Source organism: Mirounga leonina, unplaced genomic scaffold, assembly GCF_011800145.1.
Source record: "Mirounga leonina isolate KUSES-001 unplaced genomic scaffold, KU_Mleo_1.0 Mir_224, whole genome shotgun sequence".
Taxonomy (NCBI): Eukaryota; Metazoa; Chordata; class Mammalia; order Carnivora; family Phocidae; genus Mirounga; species Mirounga leonina.
The window spans coordinates 9,263,254-9,287,254 of record NW_023270615.1 but is presented as its reverse complement, the minus strand read 5'-3'; the positions used below and the strand labels follow the sequence as shown (position 1 = coordinate 9,287,254).

General features: G+C 37.9%; 1 protein-coding gene across 2 annotated transcripts in view; it reads right to left on the bottom strand.

Moving 5' to 3' along the window:
* Window positions 1-24,001, bottom strand: part of PTAR1 (protein prenyltransferase alpha subunit repeat containing 1) — a 50,243-nt gene that overhangs the window by 20,493 nt on the left and 5,749 nt on the right. Inside the window, exons 2-5 of one of the 2 annotated variants that reach the window (XM_035029076.1) lie at window positions 20,839-20,844; window positions 19,344-19,513; window positions 8,934-9,000; window positions 602-706 (exon numbers count right to left, since the gene is read on the bottom strand). In XM_035029076.1, coding sequence (XP_034884967.1) covers window positions 602-706; window positions 8,934-9,000; window positions 19,344-19,513; window positions 20,839-20,844 — 348 coding nt within the window. The remainder of the gene's footprint in view (window positions 1-601; window positions 707-8,933; window positions 9,001-19,343; window positions 19,514-20,838; window positions 20,845-24,001) is intronic. The other variant, XM_035029077.1, reaches the window with a different exon arrangement.

Below are 24,001 nucleotides of genomic sequence, written 5' to 3'. Positions count from 1 at the left end.
CCAGAGAGCCAGGATGGTGAGGAGAGTTTTCACGTGCATTTTGGCTGACTCAGGCCTTTAACCTAAAAATACTCTCTGCATTTACAGTCTTAGGAACTTCAGCGCAGCCTACACACCACTCACCTCAGCCACCTTTATCGTCGTTATTTTGTTAAGTTTAATAACTACAACCATCTATACCAGAAACACACCTGAATTAATTATAAAACCCAAGTTGCTCATTATAGTTGACTATCTAAATGCCATTTCTATGACTGCTCAGATAGTTCATAATCAACAATAACAGCTAAAATTTACTGAGTATTTAATGCGTGCCAGGCACCGTGGTGGTGTTAACATACATTATTTCATGTAAAGCCAACCATTAACTCTGATATAGGTGTGACTGTTATTCCCATTTTACGAATGAGAAAACTGAGGCTTGAAGAGCTTAAATCATTTCTGAAGGTCACACAGGGAACAAGTGATGGCATCTGGAGTTAAAAAGTAGGTAACTTGACTTTAGAATTCATACTCTGAACCCGTATGTGACCCTGCTGGACACTGTTGTTTCTCCAGCCATTCTGAATCCTAAGAATCCTATAGTGTAAATTAACCACACCTGTGAATCCATGTTTCTGGACTCTTTGGAAATTTAGTTAAGGCCAGTTTTCCCAGATGTAAGTCCTTAACTGGATGTAAAGTGCCAGAGAGGATGAGCTCTTTTCTGTAAAAGAAAAATGAAAAGAACCATTATTCTACCTTTCCATCCAAACATACTGCATGGCTATTAACATAATCTCACTGGGAAGAAAAAAAATAAGACAACATGAAACTCTCATAAGTATCACACATGGTAATCAAGAATATATTCTTGTAATCTCTAAGTAACAGGATTAATAAGCAGAAATAGAAGCTCTTAAATCAATAGTGGAACTTTAGTTACCTATTTGGGAAAGGGCAAAGAGGTTTTCTGGCTTGTCTCATTTCCAAAACTTACAAGGCCTGACATCAGTATCTGTAGGGCAGATCCAGTACTAGTCAAGAATTGTTCTAACTTCCCAAGTTGGACATGATATGATTCATTACCAAAAAATACATAAAGAGCAACACACACAGCATGATTAAGATGGAAAGAATCATTCACTACCCTAACAAAATTACTATTTTTATTTTTCAGTTTTCCCTTCTGTCTTTCCTCATATGCATATACATTTTAACATATAATTTTATATTCTGCTTTATAGCTTAAGAATTATTCCATGGTGCTACATAATCTTTAAAGCGAACATTTAAATCGGTCAGGTAGTTTTCACTGAGTACTCTGTAATTTCATGACCTTTTCCTCTTTGGTTAGACATTTAGGTTGCTGCCAAGTTTTTGCTTTTCTGAAACAGAGCTTTGTGCTTAAGATGTCTTTCATTTCTGCTACTTAGGAAAGTTCCCAAAAGATGTTATTACCAGGTGAACTACCTGCATGGCCCTTGAGACACTAGACCATTTCTTTCTGAAATACAAATAGAAGTAAGAGCAACGTCAGGTTTTTGTTGCTGTTTTCAAAGTGTTCAAAGCTGCCATGTAATTATAAAGAACGTCATGAAAGAGCTCTCCACCTATTATTTCCCAAGTATATACGATTTAGGTTTTGATTTAATTTCTCAGGTATGCTTTTGATAATAAGCTCTGCTCTTACTGATTATACTCCCAATTAACTTTCAATGTATCTATTATAATAAAATTAGGTCATTTACTAGACTTTATTAATCTTAAAAAAGTCCTTCCTGTGGTAGGGTTGATAATTCATTTATTTTAGAGAACTTTAGTTCCAAGAAGACCAGAGCCCAGATCCTATACCTCACCTACTTAGATGAATTTAGTTCCTAATTACCACCATGCATTGTCTTTCCAACAGCAATGTGCCATTTCTAGATTTTTATTTGATAAGGAAAATAACTTTCTTTTTAGTGAAAATACTGAACAGTGATGACAAATATTTGTATTTTACAATCATTTTAGGTCAGGCACTTCATTCCAGGATATGATTTCAAGTGATACTGAGAAGGTTTATGGGTACTTTAACAAATGGGTTTATTGGCTGTTTTTCTTTCAATGCACAGGAAGCCTATGTGTCACTGAAAGAGGATTTAATGCAACAGCCAATTACTTTTGCAGTCCTGCATCATTCTTCTTCTGAAATCAGTAATGTTTCATTATACAGTAAGTCAGGATACCTATAGTGTTCAAAGGAGGCAAAATAATATTCTGTATAATTTTAACTTCTTTGTAATGCAGTGTTTCTCAAAGTAAGGTCCTTAACTGCAACATTACCATCATCTGGAACTTGTAAGAAATACAGATTCTCAAGCCTCATCCCAGACCCGCTGAATCAAAAACTAGTGACAAAGCAATGTGTTTGAACAAGTGCTCCAGCTGATGCACACAAAGTTTAAAAACCTCTATGGTACAGAATTTACTATATTAAGCCTAATTTCCATTTACTAAATTTAAAACCTCTCCTTATTACAACTGCCTACCTATACTCCCATATATATCTATGGGGAAATAGTCAAAATTTTCTTCAGAAAAGAGGAGTCACTTTATACCTGAATCTTTAAAAAGTTTCTTCAATTAGGGCTCCTTTAAAAAAAAAAAGAAAGATTTTATTCATCTTGAGAGAGAGAAAAAGAAAGAGAGAAAGCAGGGGGAAGGGCAGAGGTAGAGGGAGAGGGAGAGAGAGAATCTCAACCAGACTCCGCGCTGCACGTGGAGCCGGACGCAGGGCTCTATCTTACAACCTGAGATCATGACCTGAGCCGAAATCAAGAGTCAGACACTCAACCCACTGAGCCACCCACATGCCCCTAGGGGTGCTCTCTTAATTTATTTTGCACAACATATTTGGGAAGAGATCTTAGCCTGAAACAACCCCAATCAAAGGTATACGTGGATGCTTAAAAAGATCACCTGACAGAATCATAAAAAAGGAAGCAAAATTTAAATATCAATTTAATAAACATTCTTGGGGACAGGACTGAACGCTGTAGATGTTGAATATTACCATAAACAAATTTTTTTTTTAAATAATCTTTTTTTTCCTAAAGATTTTATCTATTTATTTGAGAGAGAGCACGAGTGGGATGAGGGTGCAGAGGGAGAAGCAGGCTTCCCGCTGAGCAGGGAGACAGCCAGATGAGGGGCTTGATCCCAGGATCCTGGAATCATGATCTGAGTCAAAGGCAGACATTTAACCAACTGAGCCACCCAGGAGCCCCATAAACAAAATTTTTAAAGATCACTTGAAAAAGGAATATAGTAAATGATTACATTATAGCTATCACTTAAACAAGAGATACAATAAAAGAAAATCAACTACTGGAATGCATTCAAGTAGGGATCTATCTTGAGAAAAATTTCAGTCACACATGGATTCAAAAAGTGCTATATGTATCTCAAACAAGCTAGATATATGCACACATAATGTGCTCTGGAAAAAGGCTGGATAAGTTGAAAAAAATAACTCTTGTGATGACAAAATCACTGATGTCAATAAGCCACGTGAGACATTTGAATTAAATTGTTTAATGAAATGTAAGAAAATGATGAATAATTAAAATACTTCACGTTATTTTAAAGGTATGTAACTAAATTTAAAAAGTAAGTATCTTATTAAGACATTTGCTTATTTCATGCACATACCTTTAAGTTTACATATTATTATTAGCCTAAAATTTTTTTCTTGGACTTTTCTTATTGAGGAAGTGGAGTACTGCCTTAAATTTGAGGTAGCTTTATTTTCAGGCACATTGACTAAGCTGGGCTTTGAGATTCATCCTGAAAGCCTTAGGTGATACACTGCAAACAGAGAACGAAGGAATAAAACAAAGGTCAAATAAATGTGGGGGAGAAGTATGTAGGAAAGGAAAAGGCCACATATGTTGTAAAGAGGAAGGGGTGGTAGGGAACAGAGCCATGCTGTATGTGTAACCTTGTTGTGGCATATTCCATGAAGGTTGGTAGAGCATGAGACTCTTGATCTCATGTTGTAAGTTCGAGCCCCACACTGGGTATAGAGATGACTTAAAAAATAAATAAAAATCTTAAAGTTTTAATCTGGGAATTGTTTTAAATTTACACTAAGGTTGTTAAGGACAGTATAGAGAACTCTCATATACCCTGTACCAGCTTCCCTTATTAATAATATATTATTATGGTACTTTGGTCGCAATTGATGAATCATTACCAGTAAATTACTACCGAAAGTCCATACTTTATTCAGAATTCCTTAGTTTTTACCACATGTCCTTTTTCTAGTCCAGCATCCTATCTAGAGTATCACATTATATTTGGTTATGTCTCTACAGGCTCCTCCGATTATACCTTGCCATTTTATGAGTACTAATCAGGTATTTTGTATGATGTTTTTCTTACGGTTAGACTAGGGTTTTGAGGAGGAAGAGATCACAAAAGTGCCATCTTTATCACATCATATCAGGGGCACAAAATACCAGCGTGACTTGTCACTGCTGATGCTGACCTTGATTACCTGACTAAGATGGTCTGTGTCCAGTTCCTCCACTGTACTTTTTGGAAGGAAGTTACACTTAAGGAGGAAGGGAGCTGGACTCCAACTCCTTGAAGGGGGTTGCCTAGATAAATTATTTAGAATCCTTCTATATGAGAGATTTGTCTGTTGTCTACTATTTGTTTGTTGCTTCTTCAATTATTTATGTCAGTATGAACATCCATTTTACACTTTAGGGCATAACCCAATATTATGTTATTTTACTGTTCAAATTGTTCCAGCTTTGGTCACTAGAAGCCCTTTGACATAGTTCCATCATTTTGTTTTTTGAGCACTTCCTTACTTTTTGGCTCTTTGAGATGTTCTAGATGAATCTTATAGATTTCCTGCCCTGGTCCTAGAATCAGACATTTCCTCAAGAAGCCTATTTCCATTTATTAAAGAATGGTGTAAGACACCAGGATCTGGATGCTTAGGTTGAACTATTTTTGTTTTATAAAAACAACAATTTCATATGGCACAACTTAGTATTATCTCAGTTTTACTGATGAGAAAACTGAAGCTGGGGGAGAATTAGTAACTTATACTCAAGGTCTGTGAACTCAGAGTGCCAGAACCAAACATCAAATCTGCATAAAATAAAGTCACCAATTGTAATAGGCTATGAGTAAAGGACATGATCACTGAAGCCTGGTGTTAGCTATTTTAGTTACTCAAAGAGGTTTTGCTTACTCTGTGTTCACAGACTGACAGAAAAAATAGGACACCGTTATGAAGTCAAGCTCTTTCACAAAATAATACACTGAATTTCAAAGCAAAAAAAGTACCAAATTTTTCTATAACAGGTAGATTTTAAAAGTATATCCATCACTCACTGTAATTACAGGCAATCAACTCAAAAACCTATACTTGCATCTGTTTTTTCCCTAAGACCACAACACCTATAAAATGAACGACTGATGTATTAATACTATCTTCTAGCAGTTTATAAAATACAGTTAAAAATCACTCAATGCTTCCCAGTTACTGCAGAAGAAACACACCAACAATTAAACATGACGTGTTAAGTATTTGATTTGCAAGTGATCTTATAAGGTTAGACCAATTTACTTCCAAAGCTGGTGGTTTTTGCATAAAATGTACTACTGATTCTATGTCTTCATGTTAATTAATTTTACTAATACAAATTAAAACTTACTAGAATACATATCCACAATGCATCTTTTTAAAAATCAAGGTTTCCTTTTTATTCATCTAGCACAAAACTATATTTCTTTATTTTAAAGATTTTATTTATTTGACAGAGAGAGACACAGTGAGAGAGGGATCACAAGCAGGGGGAGTGGGAGAGGGAGAAGCAGGCTTCCCGTGGAGCAGGGAGCCCGATGCGGGGCTCGATCCCAGGACCCTGGGATCATGACCTGAGCCGAAGGCAGATGCTTAACGACTGAGCCACCCAGGCGCCCCTAGCACAAAACTTTATTAATCTTACTAGAATACTTTTCAAAATCAACTGCTGTGAATATCACTGAAGTTAGATTACGCAGCCATTTTCCCTTTACACAACCAAACCACAGAAAATCACAAAACAGTTTGAAAGGAATCATAAAAAAATTACCTAGTTCAAACCTTTTCTTTCACAGATATAGAAACTAAAGCTACTCTGAAATTAAATCTTTTGCCTCAAGTCAACTGCTAGTTAATTAATGAAAAAGGACTAAGAGCCACATATCTGAAGACTAGGTTCTTTCTCCTACATTGAGCTGCCCTATAAAATATACAATAAATTATATATATGTGTGTGTATATATGTATGTATATATGATTATATATGCATGTATTAGACTAGTAAGAATCGTTTCTTGTTGAAGGATTTTTCAAGTCCTCTATAATAATGAGGAATTGGAGAACATGAATAAAAATGGTACTCCTACTTCTCTATTACCCTCTTTTCATTTTCACTGAACTTAATTATTTTCAGTGCCCAGTCTGCAAACTGAATTATGTGCCAGGCACTAGAGGGCTGGATGCTAGGAAAACAAAGGAAAACAAAAAGACATGATCCCTACCCTTAAGAAAGCTCTCAGTTATAAGTTCATGCACCCTCCTAAAAGTCTCCCTTGCTGATTCTTCCTCGTCGCACAAACTCTAGAACAGTGCTGTCCAACAGAAATATGTGACTCACCAATGTGAGCCATGTATGTAATTTCCAATTTCCCAACAGCTACATAGGTACCTCAAACAATCTCATGGCCTTAAATACCACCCATTTTCTAGTGACTCCCAAATTTCTATCAGGCTTAGAACTTCTGCCTCAACTTTAGATTCCTGCACACAAACCTAACCTGTCCCAAACTGAGCACCTGACTTCCACCTGGCACTCCCCACCTCAGTTTGCTCCTCTTCCAGACAGAGGACTGACTCTTTCTGTAAAGGGCATCTCCATCCTTTTAGTTGCTCGGGCCAAACACCGGAGTCCAGCTTAACCCTCTTCCTTCTTCTTCCTGCATCTAGTTCATCATCTGTCTTTAAAACTGTTTATTAAATATGGCCAAAGCTTATATACTTCCTAAAATACAGTGAGAATCATTACTTCTCACCTTTTCTACTGCTCAGTTAGACTTCAAGTCACAAGCATCTCTCACCTAAATTACCACAACCACTACCTAACTTCCAACCCCTCCCTGCACTCCTACAGTCTACTTTCCACAGGACCTAAACTTTTTAAACCTAAGCGAGATACTGTCCCTCCTCAGCTTTTATGACTTCTGATCTCACTCCAGGTAGAAGTCCAAGTTCCTCCAGCAGCGTAGGAAGATCAACAAAGCCCTATGAGGTATGGTCCATGACTCTCTCCCTCGTGCACGCTACTCCAGCAACAGCGGGTACTGGCTGTCTTGCTGTCCCAGAACACCAAGGAACACTTTCAGCACCACTGAGAGCCTTCCCACTTGCTCCCGTTCCCTCTGCACGGAATGCTCTTACCCCAGACACCACAGACTGATCCCCAAATCAGGCCAGTCTTTGCTCTGATGTCCCCTATGTAAAACTGCAATACTATTCTTCCCACTCTCTCTCTGGTCTTCCCCACTTTCTTGTCCCACTTTTTCTCCACAGGATTTAACCACCACTTCATTGCATGTATATTTTATTTAGTAATGTCTTTCTTTTCTTCCCCTAGTAGAATAAAATTCCACAAGGACAGGGTTTTGTTCATAATTCTATTTCCAGTGCCTAGAACTCAGCAGATAGCAATCAATAAATATTTGATAAATGAACAAATGCTGTCAAGTATTGTGTGGATTAAATTAGATCATGAATAAAGCGGTAATATTGTCCCTATAATACAGTAGCCACTCATGAACATTAGTCTTTTCCTTACCTGTGGTGGTGCTTTCCATAAAAGAAAAATCAGAATTCTAAAATTATGTAAATTTTAAAGCCTTATATCTCATTCTATACTTCTCTTACTCTTTACTCTAAATATGTGATCATTAATTATTCAAAAGACAACTTAAAAAGACATATAATAGAAATTGCCTAATTTTTAAAAATCAGTAGGTAGATACAAAATTCAGTAGGTATCATAGAACACTAACTCAGAATGTAACCTTGCTTAAAATACACAGAAAATTGAATAAAGTACTGTTTAAGTCATCTTTAAAGATTAAGAACCATAATTTATGGCTCTCTCCTATTGGAAAATTTAAAATGCATTCACAGTGTTCAACAGAACTTCACTTTTATTCCTCTAGAACTTTATCCTGCTTTCCTCTAGGAGAATTTGTGTTAGTCTAAGAGACCACCATTTTTTAAAAAAAAACCATACATACTGTTTAACTGAAAAAACTTCAATGAAAAAAAAACGAACCTGGTCTCAACTTTGGTATTTCTATATTTTGTGTTTAAAGCTAAAATAACTAGATTAAGGAACTAAGATATTAATAAAACGTGATCCCTTCCCAAAATACTGAGTGCCAGAGACTTCAAGTGATTGGCTCACAGAAGTCACAATGTTAGTGACTAAACTGAGACGAAAAAGTCATAGGCTTGAATCCTCATCCTACATACTTCCCACTGCACTTCACAAATATATAAACCAATGCCTTACAAACCAACCAATTACACTAGCTGCCCCTACTCCTCTAAAAAGGAAGGAAAATAAAAACAAATGGTATACTGTAATTTGCAATGATAATTTCTATTTCAGACAGGAAAGTTTGTGGAGAAAAGACAGAAACATGCACAAAGGAGCTAAGTGTAAGTCAGAATTGTCCCAGAGATATTATAAAGATTGGGTAGAAGAAATAAGCATAAAATGCCATAGATACATGGTTTATATTTCATTTTTCAAAAAGATGACAACTCATGGGGTTTACAGTTTTTCAGAAATTTGGACAATTTCATTTTATCACTGATGAGAATGACGTACCTTACGTTCCATGCAGTGGTAAAGTCTGGGTTTAGAAGCAGCAGGGTGCATGTGACATCTATCAGTTCTAAAATAAAGAGAAATCACATTATAAATAGTTCTACCCTTTGAAGCTTGGCTTTTCTTCAAGACCTTGTATATCTGTATCTTATCTTATGTTACTAATGTATATATACCATGTCATAGTAATTTTAATGGTAGATGCCCTGTTCTAAGCTGCCAAGACTTTTTTCTACTTTATGATAAAAATAACTCTTAAAAGTTGACACTGAAACAACTTTACAATACAATATGCCTAGAAAGACTATTCACTCATTCTTTTAAGAGTTTTTGGCTCTAATTTAATATTGACCAAGGAAAAGAAATAAAATTTCCATACCGTTATTCTTTTAATTCCACAAACATTTCAATAATAGTGCAAATTTTCAAAAGGGGAAAAAAGACTCACTCATAATCATTTAAAACAATTCATTTACATTCTCCTGCAAAGATTATCCTTTCTTACCCATATTTTTACATAGCCGTAGCAATGATAAATGCACCACTTTGTTCTCTTTTTTTCTGTCAATATTATTTGACATGCATTCTCCAATATTGCTACAGTATGCATTTTTAACAGCTTTATAACAATCCCTTAGTGTAATATACTAACATTTATCTTTATTATTCTTTAGGCTTTTTCCTGTTTGTTTTTACTACTATAGTTAATATTACTAGAAACACACTTTTTATCTCACAGATTATTTTCTCAGGACATAATTCCAGGAGTTGAACTATTATGTCAAACAATATAAATACCAGTATGGCTCCTACTAAGCATTTCCAAACTGTCCTTCAAATGAATGGTATCTATTCATATCGCCAAGAGTAACAGGAGTGCACTTATGTCCCTGTAACTCTAACCTATATAACCGCATTTAAAAAATGAATGCATCAGATAAAAAATACTTTATTTTACAACTTTATAACCATTAATATGAACGTTTTTTCCTTTTTCTTTAGTATTTTCTATTTTCATTTTTTAACAGCCTATTCAATATTCATTAGCTATTTGGTGATCATGGTATTGACAGAATTCCCATATATTCAAATAAGCTCCATAAGCTTGTTTAATAGAGCAAAATCAGGGGCACCTGGGTGGCTCAGTCGGTTAAGCGTCTGCCTTTGGCTCAGGTCATGATCCCAGGGTCCTGGGATCGAGCCGTACATCGGGCTCCCTGCTCCTCAGGGAGCCTGCTTCTCCCTCTCCCTCTGCCTGCTACTCTGCCTGCTTGTGTTCTCTCTGTCAAATAAATAAATAAAAAATCTTAAAAAAAAAAAAACAGAGCAAAATCAGTAATATAGTTAGACATACTGTCTTCATTTTACTAAAACTGAAAAGAGAATTTTAGGATTAAGATGACCAATGTAGGGGCATGAAATTAAGGGAACTTCTACCAAGCTCATATTAAACACAAGGTAAAATAAAATAATAAAAATAATTATAATTATTTAGCATTAGTGTATACCAGATACCACTGGAAGTCCTTTATTTACATTATTTCACTGAGTTCCCATGATTATGGTTCAAGATATTCTTGTTTTGCTTCAGAGATAAGGAAATTGACATTTAGAGAGTTTAAATAATTTGTCCCTGGGCACCCAATTGGTATATGGCAAAGTCAGCATCTGACTATTTTTAATAACTCAATTACATGGCAATTAAAACACCTGTCTATAATAAATAATGGGGACATCTCAGTGTTTAATAGACTTTTTAAAACATAAGAACATGCATGGGGCGCCTGGATGGCTTAGTCAGTTAAGCACCTGGGTGGCTCAGGTCATGATCTCAGGGTCTTGGGATCAAGTCCCACATCGGGCTTCCTGCCTAGTGGGGAGCCTGCTTCTCCCTCTGCCTGCCGCTCCCCCTGCTTGTGCTCTCTCTCTCTCAAATAAATAAAATCTTAAAAAAAAAAAAAAAGAGCATGCATAAATATACCTCTATAGTCATTTTTATTTTTTTTTAAAAGATTTTATTTATTTATTTCACAGAGAGAGACACAGCGCGAGAGGGAACACAGGCAGGGGGGAGTGGAAGAGGGAGAAGCAGGCTTCCCGCCGAGCAGGGAGCTCAATGCAGGGCTCAACCCCAGGACCCTGGGACCATGACCTGAGCCAACGGCAGACGTTTAACTACTGAGCCACCGAGGTGCCCTACCTCTATAGTCATTTTAAAATACTCTAAGTGAACAAAAAAATCAATTATTTCATTCTCAACCATCTTAATAAAAGAAATTAACAATTATTGTGAGGCTATGATTTCATTACTGTAACATTCAATAAATGATACGATTAGCATACATTTTTGACTTCTATCTTCCTCGTTACAAGTCATTATATGCATAAACACAGTATGTCCGTAAAGAATAATCTAATTAACCTCTTCATTCTTTTACTTTTAAGAAGCTTTTGGCACTAATTTAATATTTACCAAGAAAAATATAATTTTCTATACCATTATTTAATTCCACAGTATCCCAAGTATTAATTATGTTCAAATATTAAACTGGGACCTTAGGACTGACAGAAGGGATATAATGATAAATAAGACCTAATCTTGCCTTCTAAAAGGTTACCCTTTAGTTGGAGAGAACATACAAAGAATTATATAAGACAGAATGAAATAATTATGAACTGGAAACATATACCATATTTTGGGAACCATCAAAGCAGTTGAAATTAATTCTCACTGGAGTACCCAGGGAAGGCTATAAATGAATGAAGTGGTAAAGAGCACTGCAGACTGGAAAGAAGGAGCAAGGATAAAGAGGCATGGAAGTTCACACAGGGTGCTCTCCAAGAGATTGTGGGTATCAGAGCTTGACTAGAGCACGAGATACTGGGGAAATGTGCCAGAAAACTAGAACCTGGTGAGAAACAAGAACCCACAATCTCCTTGTCAGCCTCCTTTCTACTACCTGCCCTTCACGTGCTATACTCCACCAGAGCCAAACCCCACCATTCTCTAAACACAACTCCTATCTGACTACCTTCTCTGGATAATTCAGATTTACCTGCTTGCTCTTCTCTGCCAGAAATGTTCTCCTAGATCTGAATATCAAAACAAAACAACTTTCTTCATAAAGTCTCTCCTGACCTACCTACCTGGAAGCAATCTTTATTTCTATGTTCTGTATGTATCTTACTTTGTTACTGATATTGTATAAATAATCTCTTCTTGATGAGACTACATTTTCTGGAGGCAGGTCCTCTCTAACACATCTTCAGATTACTCATTCACTTAACAAAGATGAGAAAAATATGGCCCCTGTCCAAAAGAAGTTCCATGTGTACCCACAGCATAGAGGAGTTGTAAGCCATGCCACCTGGGTTTGAATCCCAGCTTCTCCACTTAATTGCTTTTGTAACATAATGTTTTCGAACTTCAGTTTCCTTATCTGTGAAATAAGGATGATGAGAACATCAGTCTCTGTTGTGAGCCAATGAGATTCATTCCAGTTCTCCACAGCTATTTGACACACAGTGAATACTCAACCAAACCAAAGATTTGTTCAACGAAATACCATTGCCACTTACCAAGAAATGAATACTTTCAACATTAATCAAAGAAATCAGAAATGAGGCTGTTGTTCTTACAGTGAAACTATCTAAATTTCTAAACTTATAAAAAAAGGAATGAAAAAACCAACGTGTTAAGGAGCTATATGGAAATGCTTCCACATGATGGGAAGACTTCTAGAATTTCTTTTCAAGTCTACAATTTTTCAAAATCCATTATACTACCTAGGTAACCTGGTGCTTATTGGACTCTCCCTTTTTGCATTAAGAAGAAACGTGTGTAACCAACGGTAGTCGCCATTTGTTTGTACAGCTGACCCCTGAACAACATGGGTTTGTACCTCACAGGTCCATTTATATGCTACTTTTTTCCAATAAATACAGTATAGCACTGTAAATGTATTTTCTCTTCTTTATGATCTTCTTAACATTCTTTTCTCTAGCTTACTTTATTGTAAGAATACAGTAAATAATACATGTAACATACAAAATACGTGTTGACGATTCATGTTATCAGTAAGGCTTCTGATCAACAATAGGCTGTTACTAGTTAAGTTTTGGGGGACTCAGAAGTTGTACGCATATTTTTGAATGCACTAGGCATGGTTGAGTCCAGCGCCCCAATCCCTGCATTGCTGAAGGGTCAATTGTACTTCTAACACAACTCTCCTCTCCCACTCATAATTGAAGACAAGTCCATCCTCCAACACAGAGATACTTCTATATAGCAAGGCAAGGCAGAAACCAGTAAACACAGAATATACCCAAGTTGCCACTTTTCATTTTGTGGCTGTGTGGAAAGGAAAGCTAATCAAAGTAAGGCTTCCTCTACCAGAGGGACTCACCCTACCTGGTAGGGCAACAGCAATTGCTGGATTCAAAGCCCAGCTCTAACAATTCCCAGAAAGTTCCTGGGCAAGTCACTTAATCTCTCTGTGCCTCTGTGTCCTCCTCATATGTAAAATGGAGCTAATAATTGTACTACCTCATGGGGTATTAAATGATTCACACTCATGAAGCGTTAGGACAATACCTGACACACAGTAAGCACTCAATGAGAATTCCAGTTTCAAAGCCTGTATCTCCTGGGACTGGATGCCACCAGAGGGAGGAAAACAATCTCCTAAGCTCGCTAAGGAGTGACTCCTGAGCAGGTTATTTCTCACCTTCTCAGCATCTCAGGATTTAAAACATCAACACCCTCATGGGTTGTGCATAAAACACATACAGCCACAAGCCCCTTTTCCCTTCTCTCTGACAAACTGCCAACTCCTCCCCACTCAGGACTCAAGTTCAGATAGGACCTCCTTCAGGAAGCATTCCAGTCCGATCCAAGAGGTGCGGGTGAAGTGAAATTTCAGAAATGGGAAAGGGCCAAAGAAAGAGAAGTAACCAGTTTAGAAATATTGGACATAATTAAAGAATCATTCCCGAATTACATGTATTTTTCTTTTTTTCTTCCCCACTGGTTCTGGTTAAATCAGAGAAAGGAACTAGTGTTTCTTGAGAGCCTACTATGTGTAAGGCACTGTGCTGGTGCTTTATACACACTGACTCATGTGATCCTCTCAATAACCCTCTGAAACCTTTCACAATTCCCTTCTTTTGGTGAAGAAATAGGAAGAGGTTAAATAATTTGCCTAAAGTCACTGCTAAGTGACTGCAGCATGCTGATAAACTGAGTCTACATCCAGATATTTTCCTTCAAAGCAGATGGTCTTTCCACTCTAGCACACTGTCTACAATTACTTTGTCCTCTTCAAGTCAGGAGTGAACCAAGATCAAATGATAAACATGTATGATCAACAGCTGACGGTAACTATTTTACTTCTACATTTAACAACCATATACCATATTCTTTGTTACCCAGAAGATGTGACCTACTGATATCCCTATGGTCTCCTGTAATTAAACAGATCTCTCGCAAATACCAGAACATATACCAGCAAATGAATGTTCCTTTGTTAAACCACTCCGACATATGACTAACTCATCATCACATCACAAGGGGAAAATGAATCAGGGCATATTATACACAGGAAAGTAGCTAAATACCAACTGTGACAAGGAGAGGACAAAAGGATGCTACAGAAAAGTCAGAGAAAAATCAATTCTTTCTTTGCCGCAATGGGATTCCAGAAATGGCCCAAAGCCAGCAGTCACCTGGTAATGGTCACTGCTTTTGCCAACTGCCTCTGACAGAGATATGCTTTCCTGCATCTAGAAGTAAATCTAAGGTCAACTGGGTTGGTTAATCTCATTCTCCAAAATACATTCTGGTGACCACAAGAAGAGAGACTTGAGATAAAGCTATGTAGTAAACACCAGAAAGGCCCTTTTATTACAGAATCCAGTTGCCAGACTAAGCTAAATCCTCTTGCTTACCAAATTCTTGTTACGTATTTAACAAATGTCTACTGAAAACATACAGGCGCTGAGGACATAAAGAAAGACAAGCCATCATCCCTCTTTTTAACAAACTCATAATCTAGCTGGGGGAAATGTTTAAATAATCAACTATGATGAAGCGTGGTGAGTGCTACTATGCAAGCAGTCTAAATAAGACTCCTGTAGGAGTGAAGAGAATTACTGCTTCCTGACGCAAACAGCCTTCGTGTGTGTGTGTGTGCGCATGCATACACGGCCAGTCACAACAATGGTGACAAGCTGAGATGCGAACCTAGCCTCAGCAAAAGCATGCAAGTAAAGCAGGAGGACACAGCGAAGTCCGAGGACGGAACAGAGTATGTTGTGGCTGGGAGGTATATCAAATGCTGCAGACTCTAATGCTTCTAGGGTTCAAATGAACGTCAAAAAGGTAGCAAAGCAAACCTGATGATAAGTAGCAACTGATCTCTGCCTTAGTGTCTGAAGGACATGAGGAGGTTGTAGCAAACTGGAACAGGCTTACCTAGTCAAGACAAGCAGAGCCTAGGAGCCCCAGCCAATTGTCGCTGTGCAGAAGTTCATGTACCCAACACTTCTGAGTTTTCAAGTAAAGACAGATCCGGATTTCCATCCGAACTTTAGAAGTTCATCCTGACTTTAAATGTTTACCCAACTTATTAAAAACAGTTTAAGAAACATTATATAAGCCAAAACAAAACCTGTCTGTGGGCTGACATCAGTCTGGGAGCTGAGAACATACAACGCCTGATGCTGAATGTAAAGCAGAGGAAAAGGCTGGTAATGAAGGCTGGGGACAGACTGGGAAGGTCCTCGAATCCTATACCATAGAGTTTCAACTCCAACTTGACCCTGTAGGCATCATGAAATAAGATGCACAGATCCGTATCTCAGAAAAGCATCTTTCAAACTGTGTTTCTAAGAAGTGTTGCTGAGAAGTATTGTTTGAAATGTTTGGCTGGTGGCATGATGAACATGGATTACAGAAGAAGAGACTGAAAACAGAGTAGACCAGCCTAGAGATAATCACATTTGTCCAGGAGAGAAAGAAGACAGGAAGAGCAGAAGATGGCCATTAAAGAAAGCACAGTTGGCAGAAGCTGTGAGAAAGAGGGAGCAGCAAGGGAAAATGATGGGAGCACACGCTTGGAGACAGTCCAAGTGCGGGACAGAGCTCTACTCGGCCAGGACTCCAATGCTGTGGACTTCTCTCTTGCTTCTTGTTTTTGTCGTGGATTTCTCAAAAATCAGAATTACAGTATCATTCCTCTCCCAACCAAATAGGGCTACTACTGCAGCAGACTTAAAAAATATCAGTCTCTAAGTAATGAACAGGGATGCTGTGATGGTTAACTCTGGTTTTACGGTTAAACTCGACTGGCTACAGGGTGTCCAGATTAAACATTATTAAACGTTATTTCTGAGTGTGTCTGTGAGATTAGCATTTATTTATTTATTATTTATTATTTATTTATTTATTTATTTATTTATTTGACAGAGAGAGAGAGACACACACAGCGAGAGAGGGAACACAAGCAGGGGGAGAGGGAGAAGCAGGCCTCCCGCTGAGCAGGGAACCCGATGCGGGGCCCGATCCCAGGACCCTGAGATCATGACCTGAGCCGAAGGCAGACACTTAACGACTGAGCCACCCAGGCACCCCGTGAGATTAGCATTTAAATCAGTGGACTCCATGAAGTAGATTGCCCTCCCCAATGTGGGTGGGCATCAACCAATCTGTTGAGGGCCTGTGTACAACAAAAGGAGGAAGCAGGAGGTCTTCGATCCTTTGTGCTTCCTGTCTGTCTGCTTGAGTTAGGGCATCTCATCTAATCTTCTCTGGCCTTTGGACTGGGATTTAAACCTTTGGCTCCCCCAGGGTCTGAGGCCTTCAGACACAAGCTAAATTTTATCATTGGCTTTCTTGGGTCTCCAGCTTGAAGAAAGCAGACTGTGGGACTTCTCAGCCTCCACAATAATGTCAGCCTATTTGTCACAAGAAATCTCTCTCCCTATATATAAAATTTTCTGGTTGTTTCTCTGGAGAACTCTAACCAGTACAGATGCTTTCCAAACATCTAAGGAATTCAGCACATTAATGAGAGAATGAACTCAGTTTGGTTAAAAAGAATAAAATCTATCCTAAGAATAAAGGTCACTTTCAGTTACAGAATACATTCCTAGATGATGCCTAGGATTTGGGCATGATCAATCACACAGACACTGACATTTCTGAAATTCTTAAACTGAGAGCTTTGTTCACTTGCTCTTATATATATTTTCTACAAAAACAGCTTTAAAGGTACAGCATTTTCACAAAATAACTGCTTTTTCCTAATATTTTTTACTTTTTTTCCTTAGCAATATTCACCTCTGTGTAACAAATGCTTCGGTTCACAAGTTTGGCAGAATTCTCTTATGTTAATCAGCATTTTCAGGTATCTTTTTTCTGTCACCTCAGAAATTCATTCCATGTTTTTACTGTTAATACACAACCTGAGTATGTGATACTACACTAACCTATATGCTGTCACCACCCACCGAAAAAGTGAAATTAAAAACTGTTTCCATGAGGATGTAAGTTAGAATAATGTCAAGTTGCTTCTGTACTCACACACAGTTGCACCAGAACTCAAAATTTAGATGCTAGCTATTCGTGTGAGTGAGCTGAACCATTTGATCTTCTGCCTGGGTCTTCTTGGGCCTATCAAGACTAAAACTCCACGATGAGGAGACTCAGCAAAGCCTGCAGTGCAGTATCCAGAGAGATAAGACGCAGGGAAATGGAAAGAAGGACCTGGAGGGCTGCAGGGAGAGGGCAAGCTAGGCTAGCATACGAGAATGAGCAAAAAACGATGATCCGAAACAACATTAACAGTAGCCTTTGACATTTTAAAAATTTACACTGTTTCTTCTCTACTACAAAAGCATCATTCTATCTCCCCACCTCCCCAAGCTAGTTACATATTGGCTCAATTATACATTTTTGTGTGCCAGAACATATACAATACAGCTGTGTTTGGCAAAAAAAACCCTTGATGGATTCATATGGCATTATTTCATATCTTAATGTTACTGAAACTTACTATAGGTTTCAAAAACAACTATCTACTTAGGGTGATGGAAGGGAGAATGAAAGAGGACCTAACAATGGATAAATATCCTTACCTTTGAATTTATGGCTAAACTTATACCTTTAAGTTTATGCCACAAACTTAAGCTATATCATAATTATTTCTTATAAGACTATGCCTACATTTATCAGAGGACTGACTGAGTGAAACACACAAAAAACAGAAACTATTTCACATTAAATCTTCAAGTCAGATTCCTTTCCTACTGGTCTAAACAGGGAAAAGTTCTATTATGACAGTATGTTAAGGACAATGCTAAGAGGAATACAAGGAAATCAGTATGTCATGCCTTTGGCAACACTCCACAAAGAGATTGTTTTTCACCCAAGTGTAAGCTTCTTGAGTAAAAGGAACATGTATTATTCATCTTTTTATCCCCACAGTACTTAGAACAGCTTCTGGTATGAGTAGGCTCATGGTAATGGCTACCAAACTGGTCATTAAAATTCTCTAGGAAACAAAGTTCTTATTCAAAACGAGCCTCCAGGCGTACTGAGCACTTCGGAAGGTACGGCTGTATGTGGGAAGGGGCAGCTTTACAAAACAGTTAAGAACACGGTCTTGGATGAGTACTTTTTTTTTTTTTTTAAACCTAAAAAGTAAAGGGAATTCGTGCACATGGAGGCTTAATACTGCATATGGGGGAAAGCTAAGAAAAGAGACCAGGTAGGATGAATAGAGATTGTCCCATGTGGCAAAGAACTGTCTCAGAGGAGCCAAAGAAGTGAATGCTGGGATGGTTTTCTTTTGCTTATATCAGCATAGTTAGAAGACACAGAGGGCCAGAGCTCCATTGGGATTCACAGCACAACAGCACCTCCATAAATCACTGAGCTGGGTCACAGTGTAACTACCAGCATCATGCCTCTGTTATCCCATTTGGTCTCCTACCAAAATGAGTTCTATTGCTTATAGAGTTCCTAAAGGATTAGAAACCAGAGAATCTAAGCTTGTAGGAACTAGGGTCCTCTTCAGTACTTTTCCAACTTCCTTTTATAGCCATAGGATGTCTTCTTCAAATAAAATCTTATAAATAATCCTGATACATAAAAAGGTAAAATCAGAACTGCTCTGATTTACTGTCCAGGCTGCAGTAGGTAGCCTGGGATCCTGTATCACTATGGAGGCAAAATGTGAAAACTACTGACAGGTCCAAACTCCTCATTTGACAGAGAGGTTAAGCTGCCACCCAGGCAGTGAATGAAAGAGCCAGAACCAAAATCTAGGAATGCCAACACCCAGAGAAGGTTCTTCCCCCTGTATTCCATGCTGTTTCTAAAAAACAGAGGAGGACAGAGTTCATACTCACCATCTTTGTTCAGCCATTGCTTTCTCGTTCTGTACAAAAGGAGCTTGTTGTGGACATATGGTAAGAGGAACTTGACACACCAGCTCTCCACACCAAGTTTGTTTTCAACCAGGACTATGGGACTCCGGTTATACCTAGCTTCAGGACATGGGATCAGGCCAATTTCATCTCTTAATATGTAAAACAAAAAGAAGAATTAAAGATAAGACTATTAGTTTTTCCAACATTTTTCAAATCTTACAGACTATTAAAAAGAAAAATAACAGATTTCTCTTTCTCTCTCTCTTTTTTTAAAGAGTTATTTATTTTTTGTGGGGGAAGAGGGAGAGAGAGAGGAAGGGCAGAGGAAGAAGGAGAGAATCTTCAAGCAGACTCCTTCCTGAGTATAGAGCCTGATGTGGGGCTCAATCCCAGGACCCTGAGATCATGACTTGAACTGAAATCAAGAGTCAGACACTTAACTGACTGAGCCACCCAGGCGCCCCCATATTTCCCTTTCTTAAAAATACTATTTAGGGGCGCCTGGGTGGCTCAGTCGTTAAGCATCTGTCTCCGGCTCAGGTCATGATCCCAGGGTCCTGGGATCGTGTCCCACATCGGGCTCCCTGCTCCGCGGGAAGCCTGCTTCTCCCTCTCCCACTCCCCCTGCTTGTGTTCCCTCTCTCGCTGTGTCTCTCTCTGTCAAATAAATAAATAAAATCTTTAAAAAAAAAAATACTATTTAGCTCACCTGCTGGATTAGTAGAAAATTTTTTAAAAATGTTTTTTAATATAGACAAGAGTACAGGAAAATTAGTATGCTAACTCCCTGTTGACAAAAATGAAAATTGGTCTAAACTTCGGATGGAAATTTGAAAATGTCTTCCAAATTTTAAATTGCATATACTCTGGGGGCGCCTGGGTGGCTCAGTCGTTAAGCGTCTGCCTTCAGCTCAGGTCATGGTCCCAGGGTCCTGGGATCGAGCCCCACATCGGGCTCCCTGCTCTGCGGGAAGCCTGCTTCTCCCTCTCCCACTCCCCCTGCTTGTGTTCCCTCTCTCGCTGTGTCTCTCTCTGTCAAATAAATAAATAAAATCTTAAAAAAAAAAAATTGCATATACTCTGAGCCTCAGTGATTCCACTGCTCAGAAATTATCCTATGCCAAAATGTGTCAATAGGATGTTTACTGCAACACTACAACAAAACTGGAAACAATCTAAGTATGTATCAATAGAAGACTGGTAGAATAAATAGGCTAATCCATGTGGTAGAGGTGTACAAAAATGAGGCAGATCAGCATATGCTGGAATGGAAAGGATGCCAAGATATATAAAACCAGAAAAAGAGCATACTAAGTGTATGGCATAAAGCATTTTGTATAATTTTTTTCAAAGAAGGATCCCAAGAAATTGGGGCGGGGGGAGAAAAAGTATTTTATTTTTATACAGTTTAAATTTTCTAATCATTTGTATGTATTATTTCTATTATTTAAAAAATGTCAACAAATGTACTTACACTTGCCTAGTAATATATGCAGAGAAGAAACAAATTATCAACAAAAGTTATCTTGTCAATGAGATTGTGGGCCATTTTCTTTATAATCTTTATAATCTTCATACTTCTTTATAATCCTTCATACTTCATTGAATTAAAAAAAAACAAATACACACTGATAAATGTTGCTAAAACACAAAATACATTTCAGAATTTAGGTCATTTTCATTTAAGGCAGCATCTATGTCCTTCAGTCTGCCTCACCTTAAATTGAAAATTTACATTTGAGGCGAAGATTTAATAAATGATATGTACAGCAGCTGATTTACATAGTAAACGAACCAGCAAACATAAAAATGGTTTTGCAAAAACTGCACACGCCTTTCAATTACAAAGATGTTGTGATAACTGCCTACATTAAAGAAAAAAAAAGTGGTTTTCAGAGCTTATGTATGGCATTTTCTATTGCGTCCCCGGGATTCTTCAACCAAGAACACAGTAGTTTGGTAGATACAAGAGGGGGAAACAGGAACAATTACAGGTTATAAGAAAAGCCCTCCTTATTTGGTAGGCCACCATCACAAATTGGTGGGAGGCTGTGGAACTAAAATAGAATCTCTCCTGGAAACTCTACACTAGATAGTTCAGAGGTAACCTACTTTCTACTGATCACTTCATTAATGACACAGGGATCCATCAGTAAACAAGGGTACTACTCTAGGGGTTAAGTCACTAACCATTCTTTCAAGCTGATTTCACCTGAAGTAGATTTTAAGACCTAAGGCTTTCTGTCCTTACAACTGGCTCAACTGATTCAGAGGTGTTCTGATATACCACATCAGCACTACCTAAGCATCTTCTGAGTACGAAAATGTACTGGTACTACGTTAGGTCCTGAAAATGCAAAAATGAATAAAACAATGTGGTCCCAGACTTGGAAGTGCTGCTGGTTTTGATGAAAATTGTATCAATATCTATAATAAAATGTTAACACTTTGCCATTCCAGTAGTACAAAGTTTTGTAGGAAGCATGAAGCAATGCTGAGAGCGCATCTGAGCTCAACATCCAGTATTTCAAAAAGTTTTTGCATTTGTATTTGGTTAATGTGACATTTACCTAATTCACCATTAGGACACCTTGCCACATCCAGAGCTATCCCTAACATATGTCTGTATCTCTGGTATTCAGGTATTATTATATAAAATAGAACATTTAAAAATTAAACTAGAATTACAATAAAAAAAACCTCAGTGTAATTATTTAAGGAAGTCTGTTGTCTGAGATCTAATAACAACTTACAACACTTCAAAGAACTGCCTAAGTCAACAATATGAATGCTAGAGTAACAAGAATAAACAAGAATAAAAGATCCTACCTTTGGGTACAGTCCATTTGCGGGGAAGGGGGCAGAGTTACTTAAATTCACAATGTAAAAACCTGCCTTGCTCATTATTTACGCTGAAAATAAAATGCCCAATTAATAATTCAGTACCTAAATGAAAGGACAGAGCCATCTGCACGAATAAAAAACATACTTCTTTAGTTGGGTACCATTCTTCCGAGAACTAATTTTAAAAAACAAGAATGCCTTGGTACAGCAGATGCTCAATAACTGCTCTGAAAGGCTGATTATCATGCACTTCAGCGAGCAAAGTCAAATAAATCGTTTTCAAAGAATGTCACTTCTTGATTCTCCAAAAGAACATTATCTCTGACTTCCTTCTAATGCAATGGGTCCAAGTCCTAGCTCTGTCAATATTTTATATATATTGGCCTTAAATATCATTTGGCCTCTACAGACTTTAATTTCCTCATTTGTAAAATGGCAGAGTTGCATTCCATCTCTAAATAAGGGAAATGGACTGCTAGGGTCTCCTCCAGCTTTCAAATTCTGACTGAGAAACCTGGCAGTTATTCTCAGGGAAGTGGCCATATCAGGGAATGTAAAGCACTAGGGAAAACAAAACATGAAAAGAGAGGTAGTAGGATGTATACTAAAGTGCTCCATCTTCCAAGGTCCAGGGTTCTAGCTAGCCTCCGTTCTACCACTGACAGTCAAATGGGAATGTGGCAAGTCACTTGTCATTGGTATCCTTATCTGAAATACATAATAATGCCTCTTAGGAAGAGCAAATATGACAAGGTAAAGAATGTGGTAAGCTCCGAAGTGACAGGCAAAGATGAAGCGTATTATTTTTAATTCAGTTAAGAGCCTGAGGCCAACCAGAAAAGTTACTTGATTAACAGATGGGAAGGTGAAGCAAAAACGTTAAGCCTTTGTCAAGTGATCTGACCCTAAAATACAGTGCTTTGCTGCTTTCTAAAAATATAATCTGTACTTGATAAAGATAGGTAGGTCAATAAGCTTCCAAGTAACAGTGTGTTTGACTTCAGTGTGTTTGACTTCTATGCTGAGTCCCTCAGGTCATAGTCCACTTTTTTTCAGACAATTTAGAATAGGATTCTAGAATCATTTTAAAATTGGAAGGGACCTCATCCCCCCAGTATCTCATTTTATCAGACAAGGAAACTGAGGTCCACTGAGGTTAAGGTGGTTACCCAAGGTCACACTGCTAATGCTAAGTTAAAAATCTAGATCTCTTAATAGCCCAAACCCATGACACTAAAGATAAAAACATCTGTGAAAGCAAGCAGGATTTAAATTAATTCCTTCTAGATTTCTGGCTATTTAAATTCTAATTTTATATGCAAGAAAAGTTAGAAAACTCGGGGTGGGGGGGAGGAACAAACTAAAAGTCTTTTTGTCATCCTTCTACACTACTGTTTGGGTATGCATCCTTTTTTTTCTAAGTGTTTTTACCGAAGTGGAATTATAGTGGATGTGCTCTCCTATAATCTTTTCTTTTTATTTATTTATTTTTATTTAAATTCAAGTTAGTTAACATACAGTGTCATATCGGTTTCAGAAGTAGAATTTAGTGATTCATCACTTCCGTTATATGTAACACCGAGTCCTCATTACATCAAGTGCCCCCCTTAATGCCCATCCCCCATTTAGCCCATCCTCCCACCCACCTCCCCTCCAGCAACCCTGTTTGTTCTCTACATTTAAGAGTCACTTATGGGGGGCGCCTGGGTGGCTCAGTTGGTTAAGCGACTGCCTTCGGCTCAGGTCATGATCCTGGAGTCCCGGGATCGAGTCCCGCATCGGGCTCCCTGCTC